Source organism: Hippopotamus amphibius, chromosome 9, assembly GCF_030028045.1.
Source record: "Hippopotamus amphibius kiboko isolate mHipAmp2 chromosome 9, mHipAmp2.hap2, whole genome shotgun sequence".
Taxonomy (NCBI): Eukaryota; Metazoa; Chordata; class Mammalia; order Artiodactyla; family Hippopotamidae; genus Hippopotamus; species Hippopotamus amphibius.
The window spans coordinates 13,280,825-13,303,235 of NC_080194.1; the positions used below are offsets into that span (position 1 = coordinate 13,280,825).

The window sequence follows — 22,411 nt, forward strand, 5'->3', positions numbered from 1 at the left end:
ATGCATTAGGGGACTTAAGGGAAACTTTTAACTTTAAAATGAGTTGGTATTTATAAATTGAGGTAATTTTGATATAACAAATAGTATGTTATCTTTATTGATTATGTTGTTTTTCTCAGTGTCAGACTGGAAAGAATGAGATCAAAGACCAATATTTTCGTTTGTTACTTTGGTGTTCATGACTTGCTTTAAATTTTCTTTCAAATGTTTTGTGCTTAGATTTTCATTTACTTGATCTAATCTATAATTTCCCACTTAAATCTTATGTTTGCAAATTAGTTTTCTCATACATGTCTTGAACTTTTTATCTTGCAACTCAGCATTAGAAAGATATCAGGAGACTTGAATACCCATATGTAATAATAATTTTAAGTAGATTTTATAAGGGTATGTTTCTATTGTTAGTTACATATTTTTTCCCTTAAATTGATTTGCCTATAAAATATTTTTGAAGGAAAATCTTGATTCACAGTACAGATTTTCTTGAGCTATTCAATAATGTCATTGAAAATAGTAGGCATCAAAATCACGAAGACATCTTTCAAGAATCAGAGAGAGCTCCCTTTGAAGTGAGTTTTATGTGTAAGGATATTTGTACTACTTATTTAACAGTAAAGATTTTTTTTTTTTTTTTTTAACAGTAAAGATTTTTAAACTAAGTTTTCTCAGTGATCAGGTAAACACTTCATAAAATCTGGTTTTCCAACATGTATGCCCTCCTATTCAGCAGTGTATCTCAACAGTAGCAATTTGAAAGTCTGTCCTTAGATTATTGTGTGCACATTGTGGGATGATGAGGGAATGTGGGGAGGAGGATAGAACAGTGGTCTTATCCCTGTCCTCCTCTCTTCCCTTAGGTTTAGGAAGTGATTGGGAAAGGGGTGTTAGGAGCTCATTTTCTTTGAGAAACAGCATTAGGAAATTTTTTATTTTCCAGTTATTTTTTACATGTCACAGCTTTCGATAATCTGACATCCCCACTAACCTGTTACATAAAGTCTGGACAAAATTAGACCTGTATATTAAGATTTATTAGAAAGAATGGCCATGTGTTTGTTAGATTACAGGAGCCTTCCTGCAGACTTCATTTACAGGCTAAAAAGTAACATCATCTTAATCCAGAGCTTGCTCTTTATGTTTTTTCCCCTTCAACTTTCTTTGCATTTCTGTCACAGCACAGGAGGGAATTCCAGTATAATCTTTATTGCAATCTTGTCTACTAAAACCTTAATGGCAGTATTCCATATAGAATTTGAACTTAATTCTTTACTGTAGGTGGTATCACTTTGGAAAGTGTTATCACAAACATATCTGGAGGAGATAAAATGTGAAATACAAACCAAACATTTCAAACTATATAAAACAAATTACAGAGAAAATAGTGCATGCTTTCTTGATAAGCCTTTAAATAAATGCACTTAGGAACTTACAAGTAAGGAAAAAAGTTTTAAAGTTTAAGTACCTGTTAGATTATTTAATAAACATTCTGGAAGTACTTAACATTTCAAAGTAGGACTTAACCCATTGAAACAGAGCCAAAGTTTCAATTTTAGAGCATGTCTATCATAGAGGAAGAATATTCATGTCTCAGTTGTACTGATTCTTACGGAGTTTCATATTTTTTACCTGAATTTTTTCTTTGCCTTTCATGACGATAATTTGTTAGCTGTCTACCTATTTAAACTTCCACTTTCAAAATTATAACTTCTCATCTTTTAAGTAGCTATTTAAAGCAGTGTTACATGGGAAATGAAAACCCTGTTCTCATTCAAAAGAATTAATGAAAAACAAAATTGATTTGGGTGTTTGCGTGGAATTATCTAAACCATGTGAAAATCTGTTTTCAAAAATCATGTTACAGTTTTAATCAGTCCCCATCCATTATTATTTCATTCCGAATTGTCTGACAGTATAATTCTTAGCATTCCTTTTAAACCTTTTTACTGAAGAGGTTTTTTAGTTAATGTTTTAACAAGAATTACAGAACTTATAATGAGCTTTCTACAATAGCTGTCTGTATGTTTTACATTTTTACATTTGCATTGATAAAGAAAAAAATATTTAAAAGTGATATATGTTTATTGCAGAAAAATTAGAAAAATGTAAGCATAAAGGAAAGAAACATCAATATTGCCACTTTTTCACCACTTAGTCTTTCTAGATGTTGCTATTTATAAAATCTTAAAACTGTTTTATAACTTAAGTTTTTACATAACATATTTTTGTGTTATTATACAAAATCACTTTTAAATATGCCAAAGTAATTCATTTTAGATACATGGTTTCTAACGAGTCCTTTATTGTGCATTCATGTTGTTTCCAGTTTTTTGCTTTATGAGAAACTAACAAATATAATTTTACTTAAATATCTTTACACATTTATAACTTCTTTAGGCTTATCTTTTAGAATTGATTTTTCACTATCAAAGGTTGCTGACATGGTCTTTCAAAAATTGAGCCAGGTCATGATATTTTTAATTGCTTCAGAATTTTAGTAAAAATGGCCAAAGTATAGTTTGTGCAAGAGCAAAGAGAAAAAAGATTAAATAAATGTACAATTTTGGTGAGAAAGATGATTAGGGGATTATTTAATAAATATTTTTTAAAGGGAACATGAAATAGGTTGTTTTGTTAACAGAAATAAACTGTGTATACGATTGAGAAAACTGGAATTGGATCATAAAATACAAATGTAGATATTAATATTAATTTCTTGGGTAAAATGATAAAAAGGGCAATAAAGGCAGAGATACAGGATGTAATTATAATTTCTGATCTGAAATTGAGTATTTGAATAGCAGCATTGCAGAAAACAATATTTTAGTCTGAGGGATGAATGCACTGTAAGTTGCGTAAAATGAGGAAATGAAGTTTCATCATTCATAAATCTATGTTGATAGGGAAATACTGGAAGTGTGGGCAAGTTGCTCAAAAAGTAGAGAAATGTAATCTACTAGATTAAATCCACTTCGTGGTAGAAGCTTAATCCTGTTTTTGAAAAGTGATTTTAAGAAAAGTTAGATGAAGCATTACCCATGATATTAGGTACCTAGTACATATGTTGACTCGGCAGTATAAAAGAATTAGTAACAAAGAAATGCATAGAAAAACTTATGATGCCATTTGATACCACTTAAAATAGGCAAGCGAATTGATATTCTGATAGGAATCTATCAAAATGGGAAAGAATTGATCTTGATTTATGAAACTAGAATGATGAGAGGAGTGACTAAAGTAAGGCTTTTGTCCAATGATAATTCAATTGTTAATTTTTCAAGAATAGCAATTCTTAATTTGTATGTAGTGAGAAGTATAGTGAAAGATAAAAGAATTGTAAATGGTTTTCTACTCTAAAATTTTTCACCACATGTTAAAAAGTTGTGTGACTATACTAAAGGGAGGTTGACTCAGCAAATGAGAGTGGAGTGAGATACTTTCTAAGGCAACCTATAAAGTTCATGTAGCAACCTTAGAGAAATTATACTATTGAATAATATTTAAGTTTTCCTGGAAGGATTTTTATTTTCTTAAGAGGATAATTCATAAAAGCTGTAAATTAAGATAGCAGGCTAGAGAAGACTATAAATGGATATGAAATAAACTGATTAGGCTTTTGAGGGAAATGAATCCGCACACCTACTAGAGCACTTCCCTGGTTTGTGCAGTACGAAATTGATTCCATTTTCGAGATCAGTGTTCTGGTAGCCCAAGGATCCCAAATGATTGTATACATTTCTCATTTTCAATTTTAATTTACCATTTAGAAAGAAAATCTATGTCATACATCAATGCTGAAGGGGTGGTGTAGGGGAGGTAGTGTAGGGGGCTAGAGTAGCAAAACCAGTGGAGCCATGAAGATTAGTGATTTTTTGATACTTTAGACCAAATTACTTTTCTCAAAAAGTGAAATATCCTGCTGTGTTTTGGCATAGTGTTTACAAACTGTGTTTACTGGGAGCAAAGAATTTAGACATTAAGTGGAATAGGTTGAGTCTATAAATGTCAAGTGAGGATTGCTGACATGCCCTATAAATTGGGGCAAAATGAAATTTAGGTCAGAGTTTTACCTTTGACAGTCTTGGTTGAAATTAATTTTGCCTGATTTGCTAACAATTACTTAATAACTTTTTTAGCTTTGTAGGCCTGGCTGAGAATTTGAGAGCATTTAAAAATGCATTTTAAATGGAGTTGTTTATAACCAGAGAAGAATACCAATGGATTACTCAGGAGAGGAATTTACTGCCCCACATCAGCTATGGTTTTCTTTATTTTCTTTTAAAAAATGAAAACCCAGCTCTCTTTACTGCTGTGAAATTGTGTTATAGAAATAAAATCTGTCACAAATAACAGACAGAAATTATCTCTATTCTCCCAGTGATAACAGTTTTGGCTAACAGCTTTGTGTGCATTTCTTCTGAGTTTATGTTTCTTGCACTCTAGATAGAGACACAGAAGGATGGGATGGGGAGGATAAGTAGATAGGATAAACACACCAAATGTGTGCCCATTTTTTAAATTCCACTTCTTTTTAAAAATGATGTAGACATGTTTCCATTCAGTATTATAAATATACACCATTGCTTTTAAAGTTTTATGTATATGTGCATAATCCATCCCATTGTTTAGACAAAGCATAATTTATTCAGTCAGTCTGCCTTTGGTCATTTAAGTTTCCAGATTTTCTCTACCACAAGCACTCTTTCAGTGAACATCCTCATACCTATATCTTGCTAAAGAGCCATGTAGTGTAATAGCTAAGAGCTCAGTTGTGCAATGTTGGGCAACTTACTAAACTTTGCTCAGTTTTGTCGTTTTTAAGTAGTAAAAGATAATAGTACTTTACTTGAGTGTTTAAGTATTGAATGAGTAGTGCTTACATACGTTAAGTATTTAATAAATGTTGCTACTATTAGTATTTTGTCATCGATTTCAACTTCTAAGAAGTTGAATTGTTTCAGCTTTTATATTTAAATCTATAATAAATAAGCAACAATTTTCTTATTGTCAGATCCACTGATTCTTTCCTATATGCAGAGTTCCTTTTGACCTGTGGCATATCCCACCATCCACCACGTTGTCCTCTTGTAACGTCTGCCTTTGACTTTTCTGACACGATTGTTGACTTTTCCTCTTGTCTCCGGTGCTCTTTGGAATTCTCTTCCTTTTCTCTGACTGATAATGGATAAGTTTTGAGAAATTAATCTTTGCTTGTCTGTATATCCTCTTCTTCAGAGAATATACTTAATGCCTTAGGTATTATATGCTCTAGGTATATATAAAATTTTTTTAAACCAGTGACTCAAATATACATCTTTAATCCCACTGTCTTATTTGAAAACCAATACCTTATTTTCTAACTTTAAACAATTTCTACCTGAGTTATTTATGGTCATCACATATTAAATCTAATAAAAAGTAAACTATTGTACAGCAACTACCATAACATTTTTCATTTTTGTTCCCATGAAAAATGACTATTGTTTTTCCTTCTATATTATTGTTTTTCTCTCCCTGTTCCCCCTCTCCCAAGCCCAGGGCACTGTTATCCCACTTTAGGATGACAGCAACAGCCTCTTAGCTATTCTCCCAGCCAGTGCCTGCTTGCCTAGTTCTATCGCACTGAAAGCCACCTCTGTCTTCTTTCCTACCTTACCCCTTCCCCTCCTCCTGTCCCACTGATGAGCCATAGTTTCTATACTTATTGGGTGATAGCCAATTTTTGTGTTTCAGATTTAAACTCTGATTGGCTTTTTAGGCTCCCTGTAATGGACTTCCACTGCAATTAGGCAACCTGTTTTCCTAATACCTGTTCTTTCTTGTGTGAATGTTTTCACTATTCCACAAAAAACTTCAGAAACTCATGTTATTTCGCTAGCTTACAGAAACTTTTTTCTCATTAATGGCCAGGATTCCATCTGCAGAATAAAACTTTCCTTGGTAACTCTTATTTGCGTAGAATTCCTCTTCCTCTAGATTTTATAAGACATGCACAGGTAGAAAATAATTTAAATTTAGTCCTGTGTTCTTTCCTATAATTTTATGATTCTAATTAGATTATAAGCTCTTTGATAGAGTTCAGGTCCATATTCCCGTGTCTACTTGGTAAGTCCTAAACATGTTACAAATACTTTTTAGTTGGTTCAGAAAAGTGGAAGATTAATTAATACCTAATTTGGTTACTATAAAGAATCATAATGAATATAAATTTAGTCCAATACTGAGGATAATCATATTTTTGCCTAGCACATTTGAATGTCAATCATACTGAGACTAAGTGGTTTTATACTTTATACTCATATTCAACAAATGTTATTTCTGTGTACATTTTAAGTGCCTGGAGGAATGAAAATTTATGGGACAACAACAGGGTTTTGGCCAATCTGTTAAATGTAGATCCATGTATGTGTATGTAGGCATACATTTCTAACTACATTTAATAGGAAAATTATGGAAATAGTACAATATATTGTGGGAAAAATTAAGGAAGCACAGGTAAGCAAACATTTTTAAACTATGTAGTTTATTTATCTGACTCCCTCATTAAAACATAACTCCATGAACTATAAAACTTAATCACTGTATCTCTAGAGCTAGAAAAGAGCCTGCCATGTAGGCACACAATTATTTGTTGAACAAAAATGAATTTACTGAAGAAAAAAAAAAAAGAATTTACTGGCAGATACTCCTTTCCTGATATCTTTACTTTAAAATTGGGACTGGGTAGTAGAAAGGAGAATGTTCTGCAGCTACTCTGGCAACTTAAAAATCTGTTGTTTGATCTTAGAGTGCCATTCTTCAATGTTTCCCAAATTTGTTAAATCTGCTTACATTTTGTAATTGTCTAAGACATAATTTCCAGGGTATAAGGGATTGAAAACAGCAAGTAAGAGTAGCGAAAAAGAGTAAATTAATGGAAGATGGGGTTTATATTTAGAATTCCATTTACTTTCAGGTTTCAGGATTGGGGTTGAACTTTTTGGATAATTAAGACAAGCAGAATCAGACAGCTTCTGCCCCTCAAATTTAAATTGGTTGTCCTAAATTCCACAAAAGTGCATGTGCTATGCTTTAGAGTAGAAAAGATGTAGAGAACATATTAAGAATGTGGATTTACAATTAATTCAGTTATTCATCACATATATCCTTAGCAACTGCCAGGTAAACTCACCTGAGGTGGGGCCTAACTCTGCCTCTGCTGTGTGGACCAGTAGTGTCTTAAAACACAAGTATGGACTTGCCCCAAATGGTTATTATATGAAAACCTAAACAAAGTATAGAGACTTACTTTTTTCTTTAGATTGCTTTGCTTATTTACTTTCCTCTATAGAGTCATCTTGCCAGTTGGGTTCAGTTGTCAAATGTGTTTTTGAACCATTTGGAATCAATTATACGGTTACGTATTAATGATTCTTACAACTGACAATTTAAAAAATAACATTAAAAAGTTCTGATGTTAAAAAAAAAAAAGGTTCTGATAGTGTGGGATTTGGTGTTTTGTTTTGTTTTGTTTTGTTTTGTTTTGTTTTGTTTTTTTCTTTCCAAGCTCTGTCATAAGGGGGAGAAAATGAATTTGAGAAAATCTGCCAAAATGCTGTTGACATGTAGAGGTTTATTTCTCTGATAAGAAAAATTTTAGTTTTGTAGGCATTTATACCAACACTTTATAAATTGTTCAGCGAAATGTTAAAATATGTTCTTAACATTAGTTGTGGAAAACTTATTTCTGAGCAGTTAAATATTGTGTCTTCTTCAGATCTTCATATGAAAATGTTCCAGATAAAAGGAATATCTAATCGCTAATCTAAACTGTGTTATAAATGAACATTACCACAGTTAACTGAAGGGTTATTTTTAGACTTTTCTGACGTTTACATTTTAAAAAGTTAAATACTCTACTGTAAATGATGATTAGTTTCAGTAACTGTCCAGAAGATAGTTTTAATTTCAAAAGACAGTGTTCAGTTAATGCTTGGGAAGTAATTGTGGAAGTTAACAAACAACTAGAAATAGGAAGTGTTCAAAAGTTAGGAACAGATCTTATTCTACCCCAAATAACCACTCATTTGAATTTAAAGTTTAATTAATCTTGATAAAATTCCAATTATCTTCCCCCTTTATAAAATAAAAATATTGGGAAGATGACAAATTTAAAAAAATTTTTTTCTTATTGTTTTTGCCTAATCATGTGGCTTGTGGGACCCTAATTCCCTGACCCAGAATCAAACCTGGGCCTTTGGTAGTGAGAATATGGTGGAGTTGTAATCACAGGACCACCTGGGAATTCCCAGATAACAATATTTTAAAATTTAGTCCTTTCCCTCCACCACAACTTTTCATATTTTGGTAAAATTCAAATCATTGGTCAAAAAAGTAATAACGCAATTACGTGACAAATTTTGATGATAGATATATCGAAGGATAAGTATTAAAATTATCCTAAATTTTTTCTTAGAATGATTTTTTAAATTATAAAAATAACTGTTATTAGAAGCTTTGAAAAAAAAACAATCATTCCACTACACTAACATATAAATTGTTCATGTTTTGGTGTATTTGCAACCACTTAAAATTTTTTTTGCATTAGAATAACTTAGGATTCCTGTTTAAAAAAACCAGAAATCTATAACAGTCACCTCATTGTTTGCAATTTAGGGAACTGAAGACTAAAGATAATTTTTTGTTGGTTTGTTTTTGGCCTAACTGTGTGGCATGCAGGATCTTAGTTTCCTGACCAGGGATGGAATCCCATGCTCCCTACAGTGCAAGAGGAGTCCTAACCACTGGACCACCAGGGAATTCCCTAAAGATAATTTTTTAAGAGCCCTTGTTATTTAAACATACATAACATTACTTTTAATACAATGGATAAGATGTGAGCAAGTTCTAGTAAGCTTTGTAAAATTGTGTGTGTATATATATATATAATGGGCTTTAAATGGAGGCTTTTATTTTTATTGAAGTATAGTTGCTGTACAATGTTATATAAGTTACAGGTGTACAATATAGTGATTCATAATTTTTAAGATTATACTCCATTTATAATTATTATAAAATATCGGCTATATTCCCTATGTTGTATACATATCCTTATAGCTTATTTTGTACCTAGTAGTTTGTACCTCTTAATCCCTTACCTTCATATTGCCCCTCTCCCTTCCCCCTCCCCACTGGTAACCACGAGTCTGTTCTCTGTATCTGTGAGTCTGCTCTTTTTTGTTATATTCACTGGTTTGTTATATTTTTTAGATTCCACATACAAGTAATACCATACAGTATTTGTCTTTTCTTCTTTCACTTAGTATAATGCCCTCCAAGTCCATCCATGTTGCTGTAAATGGCAAAATTTTGTTCTTTTTCGTGACTGAGTAGTATTCCATTGTATATATTACCACATCTTCTTTATCCATTCTGTTGATGGAGATTTAGGTTGCATCCATATCTTGGCAGTTGTAAATAATGCTGCTGTGAACATTGGGGTGCATGTATCTTTTCGAATTAGTGCTTTTAGCTTTTTTGGTTACATACCCAGGAGTGGAATTTCTGAGTCATGTGGTGATTCTATTTTTAGTTTTTTGAGAAACCTCCATACTGTTTTCTACAGTGGTTGTACCAATTTACATTCCCACCAACAGTGTATGAGGGTTTTTTTTCCTCCACATACTCACCAATTTTGTTATTTGTGTTCTTTTTGATGATAACTGTTCTGACAGGTGTGAGGTGAAATATTGTGTTTTTGATTTGCATTTCCCTGATGATGTTGAGCATCTTTTCATGTACCCGTTGACCATCTACATTTCCTGTTTGGAAAAATATCCATTCAGTTCTTCTGCCCTAAGTGGAGGCATTTTCTACTGGTTAATGACAGAAAGATCTGAGAATTTCTGATGTCAAAACAAAATTCAAAGCAGTATCGAGAGTTTTTATTTCTCAATTTAAACCCAGCTTTTGTTATCGGGTAGATTCCTATACAAATGTATGTAATTATGCTAAATATATTTAACAATATTTAACTTAAAGGTAAGATATTTTCATATAAATCTAGTAAACAATACCTAGGATAATAAACTTTTAAAAAAGAAAAATAGACTAGTATTAGGATAACCAGAGGCAGGATGTTCACATATTCTTGTGCCAGTTTCACCAGTAATGGAATTTGAATATGACCTGCAGCATAACCTTTGCTTTTCTCTCAAATGGGGCCAATTGTAATAACATCACTTTTTCTGGCTATTTGGTTTACATAGCTCTGTTCAGAGAAGATATAATGAAAAGTTTATATTCCTTTGGTTCATAATTCTGTTAATTAGTATGATTTATGAGTACCTGGAATGTCTAGATGCTTTCTTTTCAGTCCTTGGAAAACCATTCATAGTAGGTATTATCATTCTTGTTTAAAAGTGGAAACAGTGATGCTGGGAGAGATTCAGTGATTGATACAAGGTGACCTAATTCTTTTCACTTTATCACACTGCTTTTCCAAAGCAGGTTGATATTTTTAAAAAATCGAATGATGTTTAAAAAATGAGGTATCTGCTATGGTAATGCCACCAGTGCAGGCTCTTTGAACAGAGTGGCTGTCAAAGAATATTTATTGGTAAAATTAATGACAATGGCCATGTGTTCAAAGCCAGAGAGTCTCCCTATGTTAGTCAAAAGTGTCTTTTTGTACATATATGTTTTGAACTAATACCAATTGAAGTAATAAATAATTGATGAATGAAAGATAAAGGATCAACTTATGTAGAAAAAAATGTAAAAATTTCTTGTTTACAATTTGTATACGTAGAGAGTTTTTACTCAAATCATGAATGAAATTATGTATATGAAGTAGTTTCTTCTTTCTTGTCTCTATTCCTCCCTTCACCCATAGAACTCTTCCCACTCTACTCATATTAACAATTTTGTTTTACAAGAATGAAGTACATTATACACATTTTAAGCTTTTTTCATTCAATAAAATCTTGTGGAAATTCCCTCCAAGTTTATGTGAAGTCACTCTCATTGCTTTAGTAATGTTAATACTCTGAAGCCTTTACCTTTCTGATTAGTATAAAGTGATATCTGTTATTTTAATTTGTATTTCCCATTTTGGAAGTTTGTATGTGGTACCATATTATTTTTAACCATTTACATTTTCTCTTTTGGGAATTGCCTATTCATATTCTTTGCCAATTTTCCCAATGAGTAGTTTTGGTTTTCCTAGCCAGTTGTAAACACTGTATATAATCTGTCATCTACATTTGGGAATCTGGTAACTTAAATTCATCTTACTTCACTCCCACTCTCAACTCAACCTATTTACTTGTACTGAGCCAAGCAGCTGGACAAAAGGAAACAGGTTCTACAGCAGTCTTGAAGAACAGGGCTGGTGGAGCGCTTAGGACAAGGAATAAGAAACTGACGCAGAAATACTTGGCACCCTTCCACTGTCTTTTGCCCCAGAGGAATGTTGACATCAGCCTGGCCTCCAGGAAACCAAAAAGGAGCCGAACTGGCAGGCTGAGTCCTTCCTACTCTTGAGCAAAAATTTCTCTCTGTTTTTCTGTCAGGAGACTACCAACAGCCAAATTACTGTCTGCACCTGCTATACAGCTGTCGTCGTAGAGAAGGGTCAGCTATTACACTGGGACTGCCAACTCTGAGCTCAGGGAATAGACGGGAAAAATAACTGCATATCTAAGGATCCATCAACAAGAAAGGAATATAAACAAACTGTTGGGACAGGCCCCCAACAAAATAGGGCTGCTGGAGGAGAGAGACAGTAACTTGAATAAAATAATAGAAACACAGTGAGATTGAAAGTGCAGTATTTCAAAACAAAACAAAACAAAAAACCTCTGGAGCCAAAAGCCATTATTTTTGAACCAACTACAGCAATAGGTCAACTGGAGGAAAATTATAACATGGAGACTTAAATTTGTGGCCTGGAGAATCCAGTGGAAGAAATATTTTTAAACCTAGAGCCAAAAGGCAAAGAAAGGGTAAAAATAACAGATTTTGAGGATAGAAGGAGACCTAATGTGTATAATAGGAGTTCAAGAAGGAAAAAAAAAAGGAACAGATTGAAGAGAGACAATAGTTTTAAAAAGATGAAAAGTCTTGAGCTGAAAAAGACATGATTAGCTTCAGAGGGCATGCTGAATCCCAGGCAGAATTCGTGGTAATAATAATAAATGTTAATTACTGATACTCTGCTAGGCTGTGTTCTAAGGGCTTTACCTTTATTAACTTGTTGAGTCCTTACAACAGCCCTACAAAATAGGTATTATTATTGTCCTCTCTAATTCAGAAGAGGGAAAAAGGTTAGGTGTATAGTCAGAGAATGAACCCAAGAGATCTGAGTTCAGAGCCTTGACTAAACTGCCTCAAAGAGCAAAGACCTATATTTAAGCAAATCCTGTTACAGTTGATGAACTCTGAATATCAAAGGTGAAATCTTACAAGTTGCAAAGAGAAAGAGCAAGTAATCAGCAAAAGAAAAAAGAGCCTGTCACCAGAGTTCTAATCTGCAGTACCTTAAGCCAGAAAGCAGTGGGGAAATTTGTATATACTACTGATTATATAGGACCACAAGCCAAGATTTCTCTAACCAAATTATTTACCTGTCAGGCTGATACAAAGATTTGCTGATGTATCACAATTGAACAACTAACCCCACCTACCATCTGATGAAAATACTCAAAAGGAAACTAACATTTATTTAACCTTTGTTTTTGTACATTGCCACTCCTCCTGCCTGGAATAACTCCTCCCTTTCTTTACCAGTCTAACAACTCATTCTTTTTTTTTTATTTTATTAACGTATAATTGATTTACAATATTGTGTTAGTTTCAAGTGTACAGCAAGTTATGTGGGTGTGTGTATATATATATTTCAGATTATTTTCCATAATAGGTTATTATGGTTTTCCATAGTAGTATATTGAATATAGTTCCCTGTGCTATACAGTAAATCCTCATTGCTTATCTGTTTTTTGTGTAGTCATTTGTACACGGGTGAGTCAAAAATTATCTGCATGCTGGCTGTAGAATTTACAGAAGTTTTACTATAACCACAGTGTGGATAACTTGACTCATCCTCGTATCTGTTAATCCCACACTCCTGATTTATCCCTCTCCCCTTCCCTTTCCCCTTCAGTAAGCATAAGTTTGTTTTCTCTGTGTCTGAGTCTGTTTCTGTTTTGTATATAGATTCATTTGTATTTTTTTTTAGATTCCACACAGAAGTGATACATAATATTTCACAGTCTGTCTGACTTACTTCACTTAGTATACTATTCTCTAGTCCATGTTGCTGCAAATGGCAATTTTTCACTCTTTGTTATGGCTGAGTAATTTTCCATCGAATATATACACCACATCTTCTTAAGCCAATCATTTGTTGATAGGCACTTGGGTTGTGGCCATGTCTTGGCTATTGTAAATAGTGCTGCTGTGAACATGAGGGTGCATGTATGTATCTTTTCAAATTAGAGTCTTCCTCTTTTCCAGATATGTGGGAGTCGGATTGCTGTATCATATGGTAGCTCTATTTTAGATTTTTAAGGAACCTCCATACCGTTCTCCATAGTGGGTGCACCAATTTACATTCCCACCAGCAGTGTGGAAGGGTTCCCTTTTCTCCACATCCTCTCCAGCGTTTATTATTTGTAGCCTTTTTCATGGTGGCCATTCTGAACTAACACTTCATTTTTAACATCTTAACTTCTTCCAGGAAGTCCTTTGCAACCCCCCAAGTCTGAGCTTCATGCTCCTCCTAAATGCTCCCATAGCACACTATAGTTCCCCTATCTTGGCACTTGTTTTTCCTGTAAAATTTTAAGCTTGATGAGGACATAGTCAGACTATACATGTTTTGTTCACTGTGGTAGCCCCAGTGCCTAGCACAGAGCCTGGAGTATAGTAGGTTGACTGAGTGATTAAAATTTATGTGTCGTCAAAATTCACAAATCTTTTTTACTACCCTACTCAGATTGTTCTAGTAATAGCTATTCAGGGAAAATAAAGCTCTAAGTTTGTCTTCAGTAGATACTTAAAGCCCTATTCAAGTATGCCTTGTTTATGTTTCTTTATTCATCTTGTGACTGTTTTACGAAATCTTAAATTCACAAAATTTCAACATGAATGTATAAAAATTTTTCCATACTGAATCAATTTATGTAAGGCATATTTACAACACACATTATCCATGTTGGGTTCAAACTTTTATTTATTATTTTTGAAAGGCAGAATTAATAGGAAAGTGTAGAAGTGAATTTACAAGCTTAATTAAAACACTCAAAGTATTTTAGTGCTCTAAAAAAATGGTGTTAATTCTATATTTTTCTCTGTTTCTCTGCAGATTAAAGCTAAAAATTATGACAAGGTCGAAAAGGTGAGTCCTCTTAAATATACTTTGAATTTATGCTGAAGTTTAATTTAGGACTTTTAACATATGTAAGGCAAATACAGTAAAATGTTAATTATTGAATCTAGTTAGTGATTATACAGGAGTTTGTTGTACTTATTCAACCCTTTTGTGTGCTTGAAAATGTTCATAATAAAATTTTGGAAAATTATTATACTCTGCTGACCAAAATTATGAGAATGATTTTGATTATCTAAACAAAATAGAGGGAATTGTCATCTGTCATTTACTTGTAAGAGATAAATTCATGAAAGGAGCTGAATTTGTTTCTTTAATGTTCCATTTTCACCTATGTACGTGTGAAAATTATTTAACTGTGGATTCTGTTAATATTTTGTTGCATTTACAGCTATTTCAGAGATGCCTTATGAAGGTTTTGCACATTGATTTATGGAAGTGTTATCTTTCATATGTCCGAGAAACCAAGGGTAAACTACCAAGTTACAAGTAAGTTAAATCAGGATCTTTTTTTTTATACATCTTTATTGGAGTATAATTGTTTTACAGTATTGTGTTAGTTTCTACTGTACAACACAGAAAATCAGCTATATGTATACATATATCCCCATATCCCCTCCCTCTGGAGCCTCCCTCCCCCCACCCTCCCTATCCCACCCCTCTAGGCTGTCACAAGCACTGGGTAAATCAGGATCTTAAGAATGTAAGTCATCCCCAGGCACAGAGTCAATCCCATAGAAACTCACACCTTTTAACTCCAGGGGGTGAAGAAACTTAAGGATTTGAAAATTTAGGATTGCTTCAGAGAAAGCCACTGGCATTAGATTTATTCTGGAGAATTGAATCATCCAAGCCCCTCTTCTATATTGAAACACTGTACATTTGCAACTCTGAATCACTTTGTTGACAGAGTTGTCAAACTTAATAAAAAGCGTCTTATTACTTGTCATGGCACCACTCTTCGCAGGTTACACTGTAATATGCTACTTAAATATTCCAAGGCATCTTTGACAATGGTATCGTTGTGTACTTGACCTCCTCACTAGGACTTACCCCCGCCTGTCTATCTTTGTTGAATCTAAATAAAATGCTGTTTTTGCATATAACAAACAGGCAAATTTATTTCTATAACCAGAATTCCATCTTTGTTTTCTTTTCTTCGTTATCCTTTATTGTCTTACACTGAAGAAGTTCTTTCCCCCTAAATTTTACTTCAGAGCTAATAGGTCTTCAGACATTGCTTACCTTCTTAATCAAAGAACCAGATATTTCCACGTTTGAATCTTCGATGTATAAGGCACTTTAAAGGATATAAAGATATGCAAAACATGGCCCCTATCTTTGAAAAGTAGTAGGTAAAAGAATCAAAGTATATAAATTACTGACATTGACAAGCTAAATGCAAAAGAACTTTACATACTTACAAAAATCTTTACATTTTGTTTATATAAAATATTTAAATGCTGTTCTGATCATGTGATCAGAAGTCATGATTATATTTTAGTTGTAGATGCATTTTATTTTATTTTTTTTTTTGGCACACGGGCTTAGTTGCTCCGTGGCATATGGGATCTTCCTGGAGCTAGGATTGAACCCATAGACCTCTGCATTGGCAGGCGGATTCTTAACCACTGTGCCACCTAGGAAGCCCCGTAGATGCATTTTAATAACATACAATTTTTCTAAGAAACTTGTCTTTCACATTTATTTCAGAGAAAAAATGGCTCAAGCATATGACTTTGCACTGGATAAAATTGGAATGGAAATTATGTCTTATCAGGTAGAGTTAAAATTTTTTTAATACATGCACTTAATAAATTTGAAACTACTAAGAAAGATACTAACATTTTATTTTATTTCTTAGATTTGGGTGGATTACATCAATTTCTTAAAAGGCGTGTAAGTATTTTTATAGTTTTATTTTCTGTGTGAACAGTTGATTTAGCTATAAGATAATTGATGGCATTTCTTATCCAATGCCAGGGAAGCTGTTGGATCTTATGCAGAAAATCAGAGAATAACAGCTGTTCGAAGAGTTTATCAACGAGGTTGTGTTAATCCAATGATCAACATTGAACAACTGTGGAGAGACTATAACAAGTATGAAGAGGTAAATTAGGCCAGAGTAGTTTGTTATTATGACCAAGCCATTTTAATTTTTATGCATTGTGGATTTGTGGAGTCTAGCCTTTCTAATATCAGATACTGGATATCAGTGCTGCATACGTTTGTTTTCATATTGAGAGTAATGAAAGAACCATTCCTAATGTTTTGAGAGTCTCATGTTACTCATATTTTTTAGAGAATACTCTGGGAGAATTATAATTCTTACAAAACCATTTTTAATCAGTGCTAAACCATATCGACACAGTCACACACACACACGTTGCCACTGATCTCTAGTGAAACAATTCCTTTCTAGAATTGCTTTTCCAGTAGTAATGATGAGTTGCAATGTACCTCTTTCACCTAATTCCAATAATACGATTATTGCCTTGCAATTGTGAGATGTGAGGCTGTGGTCCAAGATCTTTGTCTCATAAGCAAATGATTTAACAAACTTAACTAATAAGCCCATTATATAAACATACATGCCAAGTAAGCTTTATCTTTAAAAGAAAGTTTCTCACATGTCCACTGTGATTTGGAAGAACTATGTAGGGTATTGAAACTGTTTCCTCATAGGCATGACCAGTGGGTCTCCAAACATTTTGGTCTTAGGATGTTAAAAAGTATTAAAGACCACAAAGAACTTTTAATTTTAATGTGGCTTTTACCTATGAATATTTAGCATATTGGAATTAAAATTGAGAAAATGTCAAGATATTTATTTATTAATTCATTTAAAGTTTACAGTGATAGACTCCTTATATTTTAACATAAATAGTATTAAAACTGTATTTTCCAAAATAAAAAATTCAGTGAGAAGAGTGGCATTATTTCATATTTTTGCAAATCTCTTTGGTATCTAGCTTAATAGAAGACAGATTTTCATATCTGCTTCAAAATTCTATCTGCTATGATATTAAATGTCATGTAGCTTCTGAAAAACTCCATTGTATATTTGTGAGAGAGGCAAATCATGTCTTAGTATTACATGAAAATTATTTTGATCTTACGGATCCTCTGAGAGGGTCTTGGGGAATAGGCATCTTTGGACTACTCTTTGAGAACTACTAGGCATAAATGATAATGTCTGTGTCTCCTTGCTACCTCTGCATTTATTTATTTATTTATTTATTTTTTTAAATTTATTTATTTATTTATTTTTGCGGGTACACCAGGTTCAATCAACTGTTTTTATACACATATCCCCATATTCCCTCCCTTCCTTGACGCCCCCCCCTCGAGTCCCCCCCACCCTCCCTGCCCCAGTCCTCTAAGGCATCTTCCATCCTCGAGTTGGACTCCCTTTGTTATACAACAACTTCCCACTGACTATTTTACAGTTGGTAGTATATATATGTCTGTGCTACTCTCTCGCTTCGTCTCAGTTTCCCCTTCACCCCCTGCCCCCTCCCATACCTCGAGTTCTCCAGTCCATTCTCTGTATCTGCGTCCTTGTTCTTGTCACTGAGTTCATCAGTACCATTTTTAGATTCCGTATATGTGAGTTAGCATACAATATTTGTCCTTCTCTTTCTGACTTACTTCACTCTGTATGACAGACTCTAGGTCTATCCACCTCATTACATATAGCTCCATCTCATCCCTTTTTATAGCTGAGTAATATTCCATTGTATATATATGCCACATCTTCTGTATCCATTCATTTGTTGATGGGCATTTAGGTTGCTTCCATGTCCTGGCTATTGTAAAGAGTGCTGCAATAAACATTATGGTACAAGTTTCTTTTGGGATTATGGTTTTCTTTGGGTATATGCCCAGGAGTGGGATTACTGGATCATATGGTAGTTCTATTTGTAGTTTTTTAAGGAACCTCCAAATTGTTTTCCATAGTGGCTGTACCAACTTACAGTCCCACCAACAGTGCAGGAGAGTTCCCTTTTCTCCACACCCTCTCCAACATTTGTGGTTTCCAGACTTTGTGATGATGGCCATTCTGATTGGTGTGAGGTGATACCTCATTGTGGCTTTGACTTGCATTTCTCTGATGATGAGTGATGTTGAACATCTTTTCATGTGTGTGTTGGCCATCTGTATGTCTTCTTTGGAGAAATGTCTATTTAGGTCTTCTGCCCATTTGTGGATTGGGTTATTTGTTTTTTTGGTATGAAGCTGCATGAGCTGCTTGTATATTTTGGAGGTTAATCCTTTGTCCGTTGTTTCATAGGCAATTATTTTTTCCCATTCTGAGGGTTGCCTTTTAGTCTTGTTTATGGTTTCTTTTGCTGTGCAAAAGCTTTTAAGTTTCATGAGGTCCCATTCGTTTATTCTTGATTTTATTTCCATGATTCTAGGAGGTGGGTCAAAAAGGATGTTGCTTTGATGTATGTCATCGAGTGTTCTGCCTATGTTTTCCTCTAGGAGTTTTATAGTGTCTGGCCTTACAGGTAGGTCTTTAATCCATTTGGAGTTTATTTTTGTGTATGGTGTTAGCAAGTGTTCTAATTTCATTCTTTTACACGTTGCTGTCCAATTTTCCCAGCACCACTTATTGAAGAGGCTGTCTTCTTTCCATTGTATACTCATGCCTCCTTTGTCAAAGATAAGGTGCCCATATGTGTTTGGGCTTACTTCTGAGTTCTCTATTCTATTCCATTGATCTTCCTTTCTATTTTTGTGCCAGTACCATACTGTCTTGATCACTATGGCCTTGTAGTATAGTTTGAAGTCAGGAAGCCTGATTCCACCAACTCCATTTTTCCTTCTCAAGATTGCTTTGGCTATTCGGGGTCTTTTGCGTTTCCATACAGATCGTAAGATTTCTTGCTCTAGTTCTGTGAAAAATGCCATTGGTAATTTGATCGGGATTGCATTGAATCTGTAAATTGCTTTGGGTAGTACAGTCATTTTCACGATGTTGATTCTTCCAATCCAGGAACATGGTATGTCCCTCCATCTGTTTGTGTCATCTTTGATTTCTTTCATCAATGTCTTAAAGTTTTCTGCATACAGATCTTTTGCCTCCTTAGGCAGGTTTATTCCTAGGTATTTGATTCTTTTTGTTGCAATGGTGAATGGGAGAGTTTCCTTCATTTCTCTTTCTGCTCTTCCGTTGTTAGTGTATAGGAATGCAAGAGATTTCTGTGCATTAATTTTGTATCCTGCTACTTTACTAAACTCATCAATGAGTGCTAGCAGTTTTCTGGTAGAGTCTTTAGGGTTTTCTATATATAATATCATGTCATCTGCAAAGAGTGACAATTTTACTTCTTCTCTTCCAATTTGGATTCCTTTTATTTCTTTTTCTTCTCTGATTGCTGTGGCTAACACTTCCAAAACTATGTTGAATAGTAGTGGTGAGAGTGGACACCCTTGTCTTGTTCCTGTTCTTAGAGGGAATTCTTCCAGTTTTTCTCCATTGAGAACAATGTTGGCTTTTGGTTTGTCATATATGGCTTTTATGATGTTGAGGTAATTTCCTTCTATGCCCATTTTCTGGAGAGCTTTTATCATAAATGGATGTTGAACTTTGTCAAAAGCATTTTCTGCATCTATTGAAATGATCATATGGTTTTTATCCTTCAAGTTGTTGATATGATGTATCACGTTGATTGATTTGCGTATATTGAAGAATCCTTGCATCCCAGGGATAAACCCCACTTGATCGTGGTGTATGATTTTTTTAATGTGCTGTTGCAGTCTGTTAGCTAGTATTTTGTTGAGGATTTTTGCATCTATATTCATCAGTGATATTGGTCTGTAGTTTTCTTTTTTTGTGACATCTTTGCCTGGTTTTGGTATCAGGGTGATGGTAGCCTCGTAGAATGAGTTTGGGAGTGCTCCGCCTTCTGCAATATTTTGGAAGAGTTTGAGAAGGATAGGTGTTAACTCTTCTCGAAATGTTTGATAGAATTTGCCTGTGAATCCATCTGGTCCTGGGCTTTTGTGTGTTGGGAGATTTTTAATCACAGTCTCAATTTCCGTACTTGTGATTGGTCTGTTCATGGTTTCTATTTCTTCCTGGTTCAGTCTTGGAAGATTGTATTTTTCTAAGAATGTATCCATTTCTTCCAGGTTATCCAATTGATTGGCATATAGTTGCTTGTAGTAGTCTCTCATGATGTTTTGTATTTCTGAGGTGTCCGTTGTGACTTCTCCTTTTTCATTTCTAATTCTGTTGATTTGCATCTTCTCCCTTTTTTTCTTGATGAGTCTGGCTAATGGTTTATCAATTTTGTTAATCTTCTCAAAGAACCAGCTTTTAGTTTCATTTATTTTTCTTATGGTTTCTTTCCTTTCTTTTTCATTTATTTCTGCTCTGATCTTTATGATTTCTTTCCTTCTGCTCACTTTGGGGTTTCTTTGTTCTTCTTTCTCTAGTTGTTTTAGGTGTACGGTTAGGTTGTTTATTCGATCATTTTCTTGTTTCTTAAGGTAGGACTGTATTGCTATAAACTTCCCTCTTAGAACTGCTTTTGCTGCGTCCCATAGGTTTTGGGTTGTTGTGTTTTCGTTGTCATTTGTTTCTAGATATTTTTTGATTTCCTCTTTGATTTCTGTAGTGATTCCTTGGTTGTTTAGGAGTGAATTGTTTAGCCTCCATGTGTTTGTATTTTTTGCAGTTTTTTTCCTGTAATTGATATCTAGTCTCATGGCGTTGTGGTCTGAGAAGATGCTTGATATGATTTCAATTTTCTTGAATTTGCTGAGGTGTGATTTGTGACCCAAGATGTGATCTATCCTGGAAAATGTTCCATGTGCACTTGAGAAGAAAGTGTAGTCTGTCGTTTTTGGATGGAATGTCCTATAAATATCAATTAAGTCGAGATGGTCTAATGTGTCATTTAAAGCTTGTGTGTCTTTATTTATTTTCTGTTTGGATGATCTGTCCATTGATGTAAGTGGGGTGTTCAAGTCTCCCACTATAATTGTGTTCCTGTCGATGTCCCCTTTTATAGCTGTTAGCATTTGCCTTATGTATTGAGGTGCTCCTATATTGGGGGCATAGATATTTACCATTGTGATATGTTCTTCTTGGATGGATCCCTTGATCATTATGTAGTGCCCTTCCTTGTCTCTTTTAATAGTCTTTACTTTCAAGTCTAATTTGTCTGATATGAGTATTGCTACTCCAGCTTTCTTTTGACTTCCATTTGCATGGAATATCTTTTTCCATCCCTTCACTTTCAGTCTATATGTATCCCTTGGTCTGAAGTGGGTTTCTTGTAGGCAGCATATAGAAGGGTCTTGTTTTTGTATCCATTCAGCCAGTCTGCGTCTTTTGGTTGGAGCATTTAATCCATTTACATTTAAAGTGATTATTGACATGTGTGTTCCAATTACCATTTTCTGAATTGTTTTGGGTTTGTATTTGTAGGTGTTTTCCTTTTCTTGTGTTTCCTACTTATAGAAGTTCCTTTAGCACTTGTTGTAAGGCTGGTTTGGTGGTGCTGAATTCTCTTAACTTTTGCTTGTCTGGAAAGCTTTTGATTTCTCCCTCAAATCTGAATGAGATTCTTGCTGGGTAGAGTATTCTTGGCTGTAGGTTTCTCTCTTTCAGGACTTTCAGTATATCCTGCCATTCCCTTCTGGCCTGCAGAGTTTCTGTAGAAAGGTCAGCTGTTATCCTGATGGGTTTTCCCTTATATGTTGTTTGTTGCTTTTCTCTTGCTGCTTTTAATATTTTTTCTTTGTGTTTAATTGTCGTTAGTTTGATTAATATGTGTCTTGGTGTATTTCTCCTTGGGTTTATTCTGTATGGGACTCTCTGTGCTTCTTGGACTTGGTTCATTATTTCCTTTCCCATGTTGGGGAAGTTTTCCACTATAACCTCTTCAAATATTTTCTCAGACCCTTTCTTGTTTTCTTCTTCTTCTGGGATGCCTATAATTCGAATGTTGGTACGTTTAAGGTTATCACTGAGGTCTCTGAGGCTGTCTTCTAGTCTTTTTATTTTTTTTTCTTTTTCCTGCTCTGTGG

The 22,411-nt window shown here is 34.1% G+C and overlaps 1 protein-coding gene across 1 annotated transcript in view; it reads left to right on the forward strand.

The window, feature by feature from the left end:
* CSTF3 (cleavage stimulation factor subunit 3) overlaps window positions 1-22,411 on the forward strand; it is a 73,740-nt gene that overhangs the window by 32,296 nt on the left and 19,033 nt on the right. Inside the window, exons 4-8 of the mRNA XM_057750634.1 lie at window positions 14,342-14,374; window positions 14,757-14,854; window positions 16,079-16,145; window positions 16,230-16,264; window positions 16,349-16,475. Coding sequence (XP_057606617.1) covers window positions 14,342-14,374; window positions 14,757-14,854; window positions 16,079-16,145; window positions 16,230-16,264; window positions 16,349-16,475 — 360 coding nt within the window. The remainder of the gene's footprint in view (window positions 1-14,341; window positions 14,375-14,756; window positions 14,855-16,078; window positions 16,146-16,229; window positions 16,265-16,348; window positions 16,476-22,411) is intronic.